Genomic DNA, 13,368 nt, shown 5'->3' on the forward strand with positions numbered 1-13,368 from the left:
TCAGCGCATTACACTGGTACCTTGGGTTACAAACACTTCGGGTTACAAACACTTCAGGTTACAAACTCCAAATAGAAAACAAGTAAAGTAGGGAGACTTAAATGAACAAAAGCCCACTTAGTCATAAGCATCAGTGAAGCATATTTGTGGATATCTTAATTTTTGTTGGGGAGCCCAGTACAACCCAGTTAAAACATGATTGGGATAAACCTGTTTTGAAGAATTTTGGAATTGGCCATTTCTGGCACAGCTGAATGTTGACAAGGTCCTCTTATCCATTGTGACAATTAAACTAAAGAATTAGCTGTCAACTAGTGGTACCTGGAGGGCAAATGAGGCTGTTGTATCCATTGTCAGTTCAATGTTAATTCCCATTCTTGCATGGTGAATGAGCCAGTGAATTGAACATATTGCAGTGACTGCACCCCATCACCCTGTCCCCTTTCTGTTTTCTGCTTTGGCTTGATGTTAAATGTCACAGTAGGGTGCTCCTGAAATTTAATTATGACAAATACAGCACTACCATGCTGTTTGTTTATAAGGCTAGGAAACCCTGGGGGGCAAGAGGTCTGGACGCCTGCTGAGGTCGTTCTCTGTGACAAGGTGCTTCAATTAGGCAGCGCAGGCAGGTGTTCTTGGCAGTGCCAGGGACCGGGGGGGGGGGGGACTTGTGCTATGCATGGCTTCATTTTTTGTACAGTGCCTCAGCCTCCTGTTAAAGGAGAATTATAGGAGCTAAACAGAAAAGGGAAAGTGTTGATTATTCTTTGTATTTGTGTTCAATCCTTTAAATTCAGCTCCTAATATGTTGGTCAATCTTATAACTCCAAACTGTTTCCTATCCTATCCTGTCTCTGTTTTATGTCAGACCTTACTACGGTCTATTACTTAGGTTATAGTGTGAATCCAGCAGGAATTGAAGATATGAGAACCTTAAATTCAAAGTGTTGGAGACAAGGACTGGATTTAGAAATTAGAAAGGAGATGTTATAGTTTAGAAGTATGATGAAAAGCAAGGTTTATACTGTAGAACTAAAAATAACTTTGGCAGTTTTTTCCGTGATATTGCCCCAACTTCTATGAATCCCTTAATAATAAGCAGACTTCCCTGGGAATGGCGGGGGGGGGGGGAGTTGAGTGTCTGTGGAGTGGTCATTTTTTAAAAAAATGATATTTATTGAAAAAAGATTTTTTTAAAAAAAATTACAAAGAAAAAAGGCAAAAACAGAAAAATAAAAATAAAAATAAAACCATCATTTTCAAATTCTCCGCTTTCATTACCTTCTTTCCATGGCCTCCTCCTCCTCCCATCTCTTGTATCTTAGTTAATAATTATCACAGCAAATCCTTTCCATAATTCATAATATTCTGTCATTACATTACCTTACTCTATTTTCATCTTATCTTATAAAAAACCTTAAAACTTAAGACTTAAATCTTATTTTTACCAACTTCTCATAACCATTACCTTTTTACCTAACTCTTTAAATGGAGTGGTCATTTTTTAACCAAAACAACACATGCTTAAAAGATGTTGTTGTTTTGCCTGGAGAATCTGATTTCATCCTACATGGAGGATAGGGATATAGAGCAGGAAACCGATTGTGTAGAATAGCCGGCAGGGTTGGTATATTGGATGGAATGTTAATGTGTGTCTAATAGTACCTGTCTTGCAATTGATCCTAATCTATGTTCTAGTTTTTCAGTTACAGATTAACTGCACATACTGTTTTGCAATTTGTAGTTGTGATTTACCTTGTTTTTTCCATTCTGTTGCAGACATACAAGTCTATAAAGTTAAAGTTAAACTAAATTTAAGGTGGAATTTGCTGTTAGTGTTTATTAGTCAGCAGTAGGGTAGACTTTTATGATAGAGCTCCCCGCCTTTGAACCAAAAACCTTTGGCCCAATCTGGTCAATGCCATTGAAAAATTGTGATTTGAAGGATCAATCCAGTTAAAAATGGCAGATCAGGAAACATAGCATGGTAGCTTGGGGTTGGTGCCAAGGGTACAAACATTTTGGCTGACCTTTGTGGTCATCATGAAACTGCCGCTCTTCCCAAGGGTGAGGTGTAGTTCCTGACCTCACACTGTGCCTCCCAAATGCACCAAAAAGGGTACAACATGGCAGGTGTGGTGGGCATCATTGTGGTGGCCTGAGTGGCAGAAAATTCTCTAAAGGTGCACATCTGTTGCATGTGCTTGCAAGTTCCTCCCATCAAGCAACATCACCTGTGCAGGATATTGGGCTTCCTGACACAATTGTGTCTCAGGCACAAGAAACTTCCAACACTGAACGTAGAACAGATAACCCAAGCAAATGAACCCAGCCATAGAGTCAATATGTCAAATGTCATGTGTACATATGCAGCATTTAAAAAATATTTGCTCATTTAACAAATGGGAATCTCTGAACCTGAATCCTATCCAAAGGGCTATTACTAAATCCACCATATTGAACCCCAAACAAATGGAAGGCAGATAACTCAAAGCAAGCCAAATCATAGACTTGCAATTCAAGTTAAACACATGCATCTAGCCAGCACTGCTGCCACAAGCAGCCCACCAGTCACAACTGCCCCAAGTTACAAAACTTCAGGATTTGGAGGGAGCGGGTAGCCCAGTTGGTTCTGTGGTAGTAGCTTAGCTGAGCCTGTCCTACTGCTGCCTTCAGTGCTGGAGGCATGAGAAAGCATACAGCTGAAGCTGGCTGGCTTGGTGACAGCTGCTTTAGACTTTGTGCAAACAGGAACAACATGAATTCATTATCTGAAGCCACACATTGCAGTGATTTGGGTTTCAGTCTTGTCTTAACAGAAAACAGAAGCACCCCCTGAACTAGCTGTACTTAAAAGATATTTAAGAAATCTCTTACCTGTGTAGTTTCTCGAAGGGCTTCTTTCTATGTGTGTAGCCAGGAAGAATCTGGGAAGGTGATGCTAAGAGCATCTAATGGTCAACCAACACTGTTGCTTTTTGCTTTTAAGTCCCTCAGGTTCTCAAGAGTTGCACTGAATTCATTGAAAAGCATGGCATTGTGGATGGAATATACCGTCTATCTGGGATTGCATCGAATATCCAGAAACTACGGTATGAGGTTTTTTTGTGTTGCGATTTCAAGTCTCAAACATGCTAACGTCAGTTTTGGGGTTTGCTGCTGCATGCCATTGAGAATTTATTTCTGGTTTGCTCCTAAAACACTTAATTTTTGACGTATCGTGTATTTTTCCATGAATCCAAAAGTATCATTGGCTGGGACAGAAACCAGTTGTGTTGCTCTGAGGCCACAATCTGTTATTTCAGAATACAGAATGACTGTGGGATAACAAGTAATTTGCAGTTTATTTATGGCTCTTGTGGATGCAGGCTTCAGAAACAGCAGTTGCCTCTTCTCTGATCCCAGTTGTCTGACTCACCATATTAGCTCCTGTGTGTCTAAACCTAGCTAATTTGAAACAGCAATTTCCAGACACGTTATGCAGCATGGAGCAAGCACTGCCATCTGCGGCCCTCTGTAGATGGCTTTTGTTTTGTTTTTTTATGGCTCTCTCATCAAGACAGGCCGTTGCAGAAGAATTTTCCTCGTGTGATTCTTGGCTCTGTGGCTTGCACAGAATCTGCATACAGTGATTTGGATCTGCAGGGCCATGGTGGCCCTGAGTGGCCCATCATGTTCACAATTTTTCTTTCTAGGTCTTCAGACTGAAAGGAAATGCTATTTTCATTCTGACAGATGGGGAGCTCTACCTAGCCAGAAATCTGTTGCATATAATAATTGGAATTGCTTGAATTTTGGCTGCATGAACGTTGAGTATATATCATGAAATCAATTTCATGGAGTGTTCCAGATTACAGGCAGTTTGATTGTTGAGCACGCTTAGTGGTTTTATAGCCAACTAAAATGGCTCCCAAGAAGCTATTTCAACTAGCAAAAATGTGAACCTGTAGGACCACAGATTTTTGTGGTTTGAGGTATTTGTTTCTTCCTGTAAACAAAGTCCTTTTCATCTTTTGAGTATATATTATCCTCTTTTCTCTCTCTTTATTTCCCTTTGTCTCCAGGCATGAGTTTGACTCTGAGCAAATCCCTGACTTGACAAAAGATGTATACATTCAGGATATACATTGTGTGGGCTCGCTCTGTAAGCTCTATTTCCGAGAACTCCCAAATCCTCTGCTCACCTATCAGCTCTATGAGAAATTTTCAGTAAGTGCAAGACGGGACTCCTATTTTTACTGCCTGGGCAGCATTAGTGTGAGTCACACTTCAAAAATATCTCCCCTTTTCATTGCATTTAACAGTAGCTAAATTAAACTCCCATCTAAAGAACTGGCACGCTTCCTGTATATAATTGTTACATCAGTATTCATTCACAGTTCTTCCGGTGCAACTCATGACCTTATCTTTTGCGCTTGATGTGCCCCCGGAAACAGGATCTGGGGGGAAAGCCTCAAGGATATCTAGAATTTCCAACGATATAGGTCAATTTCTTTCAACCTCAAAGGGAAGCATGCTCAGTTGTCAGAGCAGTGCAGTGCACTAGATGAACTTCGATTGAAGAGGCCAGGGTTCAAATCCCCTACCAAATGATGTAGCTCAGTGGGTGACCTTGGGCTAATCAGTCTCTGTTGCAGTACTGTTGTGAGGGTTAAAATAGGGAACAACTGCACATACGCTTCCCTAACCAGTAGCAGTCCGGGTGGAATTCCAAAGCAATAAATAATATCGTTGCATTCTAATGTAGGAGCAATACCTGCCTTGCAACGCCATGCTTGCTACATTGGATACTGAAAGTGTCCGTTCATTCTCAGCCTCATTGAACTGTGACTTCCATGCTGATTGCCATACTAGCAGGACAGCGTTCTGAAGCCACCCAGATAGGTGGCACCCTGCAGCAAATGCATGGCATTGAGGTTTGTTGCTTTTGTTCCTTTCTAGGATGCTGTGTCTGCTGCTACAGATGAAGAACGATTAGTCAAAATCCATGATGTCATCCAGCAGTTACCCCCACCTCACTACAGGTTTGTATCATCAGCTCTTTCTCAATGCACATTCTTTTTTTATGTTCTCATACCCTGCTGGGTGCCTTTGATTGTGCAAGACTATGCCCCCTTTTCCATGCAGTTTTGGCAACACACCTCTGCCTCTCCCGGGACACAGAGACAGACCAAGACTATTCACGCTAATCTAAGTTCACATTGTATTATGTGTGGGGGCCTGAGTTGATGTCTTCCTTTCTAAAGTGCTTTGCACATTCAATGTACAATTATATAATCATTCTTAAAAGGAAGGTTGACATTTTCTGTTCGCTTTCCAATTTATACCCCCTAAGATGGCTGGCATATTGAAGCAGCATTATTCTTGCATCTATCAAATTAAATGGTTGGGTGCATGCTGAAGGATTTGTATCTGCATAAAGTTGACTTCGACTTTAATTAGATCTGTAACAAGAGAAACAACATATATTCTGCATAATTGTAGCTGACATTATGAAAAGCATGCTGTGGGAGGGGGCGAAGAATGGGGGCCGTAATAGCAGAACTGTCTCATTTTGTTAAGGAAAGGAGAGGTCATTAGATCTGCAAGGTATTTTAATGGAGGCAGGAGGGAGGCCCTGTAGAAACAAGAAAATCCAGGGTGTGAAATGGAAAGAAATTGCAAGAAATGTAGGTATGGCATCTTGCCTTTTAGGCAAAATTCTGCAAATTTGATTGCCAGTTAAGGTGAACTATATAAAATGCTAATGTAAGCATAAATATGCCTGACTATAGCTGGGACAGCAGCTGTGCTCAGCTGCCAGCAGGGAACGAGGACAGCTCACTGAGTAGAGCTTCAGTGCAACCCACATTAAGGGCAGTAGGGAATGCTGGCAAAAATGAGTCAGGAAAGTGGTTGGGAAGCCTGCAAAACCTTTCAAGGCTTTCTCTGGCGAGGCTTAGAGCACTTGGCTGCTTTTAGCATCTGTGGACATGCAGGATCTGTGGTGGTGGCGGTGGAGATACAGTAAAACAGAAATCATTCCTTGGTAACTTGGAGAAGGCACCAGGCCATTTCTGTGTTCCATACGAGAAGCTGGTTCCTCCTTTGTTATACAATGTACACGTCTTAATGTGAACAGGCGAAGATTCAATTTTCCCCTGGGGTGTCTGTGGTTTTCTTGGGAGGTCTTGGCATGCTGAAACCCCCTTAGAATGAACTGAGGATAGTTGTTGCTGTGGCTCATTACGGGCCGCTGGCCTCCTTGCTCTGCTCCTAATAACCTCATAGACCAAGATAGCACAGAATTACCCTCCACCACCACTAAACATAGCATTGTATTTTATAGGAAACCTATAATCAATAACATGCCTAAGTTCCCCCCTTGCATGGCCAGGTTTGAGCCTTCAGTGTATGTGCTGTAACCTGGGGTGTACTTGTTTTATTCTGAAATCGGATCATCAAGACACCCTGTGGCTGTGTGTGGTTGTATCCCTGGACCCTCTACCACATTATTCTTCAACAGACTATAGACCTTCAAATTCCCAGTTAAACATTTCTGTTAATTATGATCCAAGCACAGAAGAAGAACCTGGTTGTCAGTATTCCTTTCTCAACACTTTAGCTGGATGAATATTGCAAACGCTCCCTCTAGTGGCCACCAGAGAATGATGAAGCTTCCGTAAAATTTCCCTGAAGCCTGGTTGATGGAATAAATTAACAACCTTGCTGCTAAACAAGTCCATATCAATGCCATTCTTTTTTCTGTTTTGCAAAGTGTAGGACAATAACCTGAGGTGGTACCTCAGGTTAAGTACTTAATTCGTTCTGGAGGTCCGTTCTTAACCTGAAACTGTTCTTAAACTGAAGCACCATTTAGCTAATGGGGCTTCCTGCTGCTGCCGCTCCGCCGGAGCACAATTTCTGTTCTCATCCTGAAGCAAAGTTCTTAACCCGAGGTACTATTTCTGGGTTAGCGGAGTCTGTAACCTGAAGCGTATGTAACCCGAGGTACCACTGTACTAACTTGTGTGATACTCTTGCTTTCACCACTAACAGCTCTCCTTCATTTTCCAGGACTCTGGAGTTCCTAATGAGGCATTTGGCTCACCTCGCTGATTACTGTGCCATCACCAACATGCACACAAAGAACTTAGCGATTGTCTGGGCACCAAATCTGCTGAGGTACCTTTTTTTATTTGATTGAAGATGAGGTATCTTAGCCAGGATAGCCTTATGTTTCGTTTACACTCAGCATCCAGGACCTGCTGAGCTGAACGATGGTGGTCTTCTTGATTTTGATGGAACCTTGCATGTTCAACATTGGACCTTTTTGTACATATGAAACAAAGCAGTGGGTGAAGAAGAATCTGGAGTCCTCATACACAGAGATGTCCCTGGGACTCTGGGGAGCACGGCTAAGCTGGACAGGGAGACATGTGCCCTCAGCCCAGTTAGATGCATTGTGCAGGAAATGTCAGGTGATTGGAGAGAAGAGAAGATTGCTGGCGCAACCCAGGAAACTGAGGGGGCAAAGAGAGAATGACTTCCCACACCACTCCTTGTTCCCCCAAGGATGAGGAACAAGAGTTTGCCAGCAAAGCTGCCTCCTAGCCAATGATCATGTCAGCTGGCCCTCCAGCCAGTTGGGCAGCTAATCAGATTCACTTGCATCCTGTAAGGCAGGGCTGAATAAGATATTTTTTTAAGCTCATTGAATGCTCCAACCTGTGAGCAACATCAATAAAAGGTACTTGCCTGCGTTTACCTTGCAAGACTTGGATTTCCCTCTTGGTTTGCACTGTCTTGAGGGATGGCTTGCCAGCCTCCATTACAATACGTATTGCTGTGAGCTGGTTCAGCATGTAGGCTCAGGCATGCAGCTTACACCTTTTAAAATATATATGGAAGCAAGCCCTCCTCAGGTGAACTATGCAGCCCTCCTTTGCAAGGGACAGATTGTGCAAGTGGGGAACACTGTATTCACGTAGGAGTTTACATAGATTCATAGACTCATAGAGTTGGAAGGGACCCTGCGGATCATTTAGTCCAACCCCCTGCAATGCAGGAATATGCAGTTGTCCCATATAGGGATCAAACCTGCAACCTTGGCATTATCAGCACCACACTCTAACGAACTAAGCTTTTAATACGTACATCACCATCTCACATAGCATCAACATGCAGTAGGAGAGGGTGTGCAAGCCAGAGGCCCTAGGTTCTGCAGCAATGTGTGCACAGTGCGGCTGCTTTTTAGACTTTTACAGTTTGTCTTTCCATCATTGGAAATACCCTCTTTTTCCAGTCTTTTATTCCCTGTTAGTAGCTGGAGAATTCATGAGTCCATTAGCATCTTTCCATTCTCACCTAGACAAATAACTTTCTCCACCTGCAGTGCTTAAAGTTTTTTGCAAAGCAGTTTGGGCACTGTATGAACATTGCTAATTAGAGCAAAGGAGTTCAGAAAGAACCAGGACAGCAGTTTCAAAGAAAGTAGCCTTCTTTGTGAATGGGAGTCACCAAACAATGTTTGTCCTTGTGCAAGAAGGAGAGAAGCCTGTTGTGTTGTACATCAAGTTATTCTGCTGATCCAGAGTTCCCCCTGCTTGGTTGTTGCTAACATCTCATCTCTCATGTTTTTCCTTAGATCAAAGCAGATAGAATCTGCTTGCTTCAGTGGAACGGCTGCTTTTATGGAGGTGCGAATTCAGTCAGTGGTTGTGGAATTCATTCTCAATCATGTGGATGTCCTTTTTAGCTCCAAACTAAGCTCTGTGATTCGAGAAAGTGCAGGTATGTTTCCCCAGGGAAGAGACAGCAGGTTAAAATTCAAAGAGTTCCAAAATTTGCAAAATATGTATAGAGCGGCATCAAAGTGTGTCATTTTCATACTTCACTGCCTAAATGAAGAAATGCAGGCTTTTTGTTGTCTCTTATTATCCCTCCCTACACTGCGAGCTAATGATGCTTAACAAATTTATAAAATGGAAGCATAGGAAGGTGACCCCTGTTAACTGTCATGATCCATGCTGATCATAGCGCTTTAAATTCTAAAAGCTTTCATGACAAATTTTTGCTTCACATGACGTATACTCTTCTGATTTTACATTCTCTCTAGGGTATTGTGTCTAGTTTTGTTTTCCTTGGCAAAAGCTGGAATACAGGCAGAGAATAATAACTTTAAGATAACCAGTAATTAATAGCAGGTAGCATTATTATACAGGAGTTGAAAGGGTGGCAACTAAGGAGGCCCAGAAGAAAGCAGGCCAGGGCAAGGCAAGGGGTAGGGAAAACTGCACAACATGGCAATGCTTCTAGCAACTGGCTCCAACCACAGCCTGATGCACCCTGGCCTCCCAACTGCAGGTGTCGAAATTTGTTCTACACTTGAGAAGTGTTGCTGCTTGCAAGCCCTTTACTCAAGAATCATGCAGCAACATTGGGCTTTCAGGTTTGAGTCAGCCAGGGGTTCTTCTGTCGGCAACCCAACCCAAGGATTATTTGAGAGCATCCCCTGGAGGTGGCGTCAGTGCTTGCTTCAGAGAGCTCTGTCTACTCACCTGAGTTGTCAATCATTGGAAGGTCTGGGTCGCCATCAAAGGATTTGTTGGCTGAGGTTGCGTCTGGGCCCAGCATGACTCCTGCACACAGACTTTCCTAACTCATCTCTAGCAGGTCCTGCTTTCAGTTATCCAAGCAATCTCTCTTCTGGAAAACAAAGTAGTTGGCATGCTCGTTAGTCTTGAAAATGGACTGTGGAAATTCATATAATTGTCCTGATTATTGTACTGGCTTAGGTTTAATTTGTGGATAAAACTTGCACACACAGGTTTACTGTGTGATGTGACAAGGAGCATTCAACGCCCATTAGGCAGTTTGCATTTGGGTGGCATGTAGGCTGACCGAATGTGTTTGAAGCAAATGGAGAGCTTCAAACGTCCAGTTTGCTATGGCTTTAAAAGCAAGTTGTCAGTCCAGTCTTATTCCTACTAAAGCGTCATCTAAAGGGCAGGGAAAATAACATTATAAAATCAACTGATTGTTCTTAAACTCATACCAAACCTATTCTCATTCTACAAGCAAGTTTCGTAATGCAATTGTGGTCCTGTATTCATCTTGTTTTCGTGCTTTCAAAGTACCAAACAATCATATGTTCTGTTTTGGTGTGGATGTAGGGAACAAAGTGCTGTACTCTACAAACCTCTCTCCTGAACTGCTGCACAGGTTTGTCGTTGCTTCTTCCCCTGGTGCCTTATCTTCATCTGCCCTTGTTTTGCATTTTTCTGGCAGGTCACAGTTCCTTGTCACGGCCGAAATCCCTGCTGGTGTCTTCGCCCTCCACAAAGCTGCTCACCTTGGAGGAAGCACAAGCAAGAACTCAGGCCCAGATAAACTCCCCAATCGTGGCAGACAGCAAGTACATTGAAGTGGGTGAAGGACCTGCTGCTCTGCAGGGAAAATTCCACACAATCATAGACTTCCCATCTGAAAGGTAGAGGCAGTTTTCTTTAGAAGACATGTGCCCATTGTTATTGCTTTTAAGCTACAGGACTGACTTGCGTAGGAGAATTGTTGCAGCTGACTGCATGGCTGCTGTGCATTGCCTTTCTAATGATCACTTTCAAATTATCAATAGCAGAGTTTGCTGGGGGCGGGGGAGTTGCCTTATACTTGGTCAATCTCCAGAGTCTTTGTTGGCTGTTTTGTTGAAAGATTCCTAAGTGTGTCAGTTTTAGACAGTTTGTGATTGCTGTTTGTTTGTTTGCTTATGCCACTCTGAGTATATTTTATATTCTGTAACTTTTTTTATTCAATTAGTGGTTGGTGGTCAATTGATAAATTAGATGTTGATTTTTCCTAAATATTGGCAAGCTTTTCAGAGCTCTTTCTGGATTGGAGGTTGCAGAACATTCTTTTGACAGGGCAACGCCTCCCCCTGAACTTGATTGGCAGGGTCTTCAGAGCCTTTTCCCTCCCAGGGGGTGTAGTCATCCCACCTCCAGAGCTACCCTGCCTATGGCTGTGTTTGGTTGGGTAGTTTCTTCTCTGGTGAAAATTCTTGTTGTTGAGCCTTTTTCAGCCCCCCCCCCCTCCGGTTTCCAATTTCCTTTTTTTCTGAGCTAATTTGAGAATCCATCACTGCTTACTTTTACCATCAACACAAGCCCTTCCCCCATTACCCACAAACCACCCTTCCTATTGTTTTACTTCTTTGCCAGTCAGTGATGATTGGATCTGCAGTGGTGGGTGCATGAAAAGAGAAGAGGGGAAGGATTTTCTCCCTTCCCATCTCCCTAATGTCCTACATAACAGTTTGTTAGCACAAAACTCATGAGAGAGAGTTCTTGAGAGACCCTTGGGCTTCAGGAGCAAACATTGTTAATCAGCTTGTGCACCACCACCACTGCTCCCATTGCTTGCCTGGTACACTTGCTGGGGGGGCTGTTATAGAGTGGCAAGTGGGGGGTCTGTTCATAAGCATGGGGTTTTTTAGAATCTTGCCTCTCTTTAAAGTCCTTAAATTAATCTCTTGCATGAATTTTGCCAGCACTTGAAGCTCTAATCTTGATGGGTCACACATCTACTGGGGGTTGGTTTGCTCCTCTGTTGTAAATAAGAGGGCACCAAACATGGAATGGGCAGCTACCAAAAAAGAAAAAAGCTGACACTTTCTCCCTCCCTTTCTAGCAATATCTTTGGAAGTGTGTGACATCCCTGGGGTATGAATCTAACCGTTGCCTTTGTGTCCTGCTTGTGGGCTTCTCACAATGGGTGTCTGGGTGGCCATTGTGAAAACAGACTGCTGGAATAGATAGGCATTTGCTCTGATCCAGCAGAGCAGCTCTTACTTACTTTTAGTATTTTTATACCATGTTTCTGAAAAAGGCTATGGTTGTTTATAACAGATCAAGGTGAGGGGGTGGAATCCCAACAGTGAGACAGGATAGGGTCTTTTCAGTAGTGGTGCCTTTGCTGTGGTTGTCCAAAGACCTGAGCCTAAGAGCAGGAAGGGGTAAGGGAAGCAGATCCTTCTGTCAACCTGTCCCTTCACCTGACATTTTTGCATTGGGTGCTGTCAGCATTGAGTTGCTCAAGTTGGATCACAGACACAGTTTTAAAGTCTGGTATTCTTTACTATCTCCCTACCTTTATATGCCTCTATCTATCTATCTATCTAGTGGTTTTTTATGTTTGCCTTTATTTTGTAAGGGATGTGCAGCAAAGTTACTACCGTAGATGATTTTCTTCTTCTTTTTGCAGCCAGGTATGCTTTGCCACAATTAGAGATTTCTCACAATCTGTTAAGTGCAAATTCCTTCTTGCTGTCTCACTTCAGAAAGAGACCACCCAGTAAGATGAAGAAATCTCCTGTTGGCAGCTGGCGCTCCTTTTTCAACCTGGGGAAGTCGTCTTCTATCTCCAAACGGAAGCTGCAGCGCAACCCAAGTGAGCCCTCCGAAATGAAGGCAATAGCCCTTGCAGGTATGTGGACCTCTTAGCCCGGGCAGTAGAGATTCTAAGCCAGAAACTATTGCAATGTTAACTTTGACTTCATGTGGAATGCAGGGAAGTCAATCAAAGAGCAGCTACACTTGTAGTTTTAATCTTGAACAGTTTGAAAGCTGTTCAATACTGTGATTCAGATCACCTCGATGTTCTAAGGCAGTGGTCAGCAACCTTTTTCAGCCATGGGCCGGTCCACCGCCCCTCAGACCATGTGGTGGGCCAGACTATTTTTTTGGGGGGGGGATGAACGAATTCCTATGCCCCACAAATAACCCAGAGATGCATTTTAAATAAAAGGACACATTCTACTCATGTAAAAATCCTGGACCGTCTGTGGGCCGGATTGAGAAGATGATTGGGCCGCATCCAGCCCACGGGGCCTTAGGTTGCCTACGGCTGTTCTAAGGACTTTTAAAATAAAAAGTGTCCCCTCTTACGGAAGAAAGACAAATATCTGTGTCTGAGAATATGTTCGCATTTATTAAATGCATAAAAATATTTTTTGTTATCCAGGAGGGCGAGGAGACAGTGGGACCCTGCGCTCAGCTAAGAGTGAAGAGTCTCTCTCGTCTTTACATGCTATAGATGGTAAGATGGAAAAAGGTCTTTGGTCTGATTCACCTTTGTGATGGAGGAGGGAAGTTGTATACATTCCTTAATGAGCCAAATCAGTCTGACTGATTTTAGCAGCAATTCCACGGAATTGTTGTACCATCAGAAAACCGGCCCAGAAAATTTCACAGCAGTTCTAGCAGTTCTAGAAAGAATAACTGGGATATAGTTTGGGGTGTGGCAAAGGAAGAAATGATCCTGACTCCAAACACCTGGGACCAAACTTTTGAGCACAGTCTTTATTCTGGTTACAGACAAGTGGAAGAAAAT

At 43.0% G+C, this 13,368-nt stretch overlaps 1 protein-coding gene across 7 annotated transcripts in view; it reads left to right on the top strand.

Moving 5' to 3' along the window:
- ARHGAP32 (Rho GTPase activating protein 32) overlaps nt 1-13,368 on the top strand; it is a 208,278-nt gene that overhangs the window by 184,543 nt on the left and 10,367 nt on the right. For all 7 annotated transcript variants that reach the window (XM_083479135.1, XM_083479138.1, XM_083479136.1 and 4 more), the window contains 8 exons: nt 2,990-3,092; nt 4,065-4,209; nt 4,942-5,024; nt 7,057-7,164; nt 8,627-8,772; nt 10,270-10,471; nt 12,317-12,462; nt 13,000-13,074. In XM_083479135.1, the coding sequence (XP_083335261.1) occupies nt 2,990-3,092; nt 4,065-4,209; nt 4,942-5,024; nt 7,057-7,164; nt 8,627-8,772; nt 10,270-10,471; nt 12,317-12,462; nt 13,000-13,074 (1,008 nt within the window). The remainder of the gene's footprint in view (nt 1-2,989; nt 3,093-4,064; nt 4,210-4,941; nt 5,025-7,056; nt 7,165-8,626; nt 8,773-10,269; nt 10,472-12,316; nt 12,463-12,999; nt 13,075-13,368) is intronic.

The sequence above is a fragment of the Podarcis liolepis genome (genome assembly GCF_965112155.1).
Source record: "Podarcis liolepis genome assembly, chromosome: 16".
Classification (NCBI taxonomy): Eukaryota; Metazoa; Chordata; class Lepidosauria; order Squamata; family Lacertidae; genus Podarcis; species Podarcis liolepis.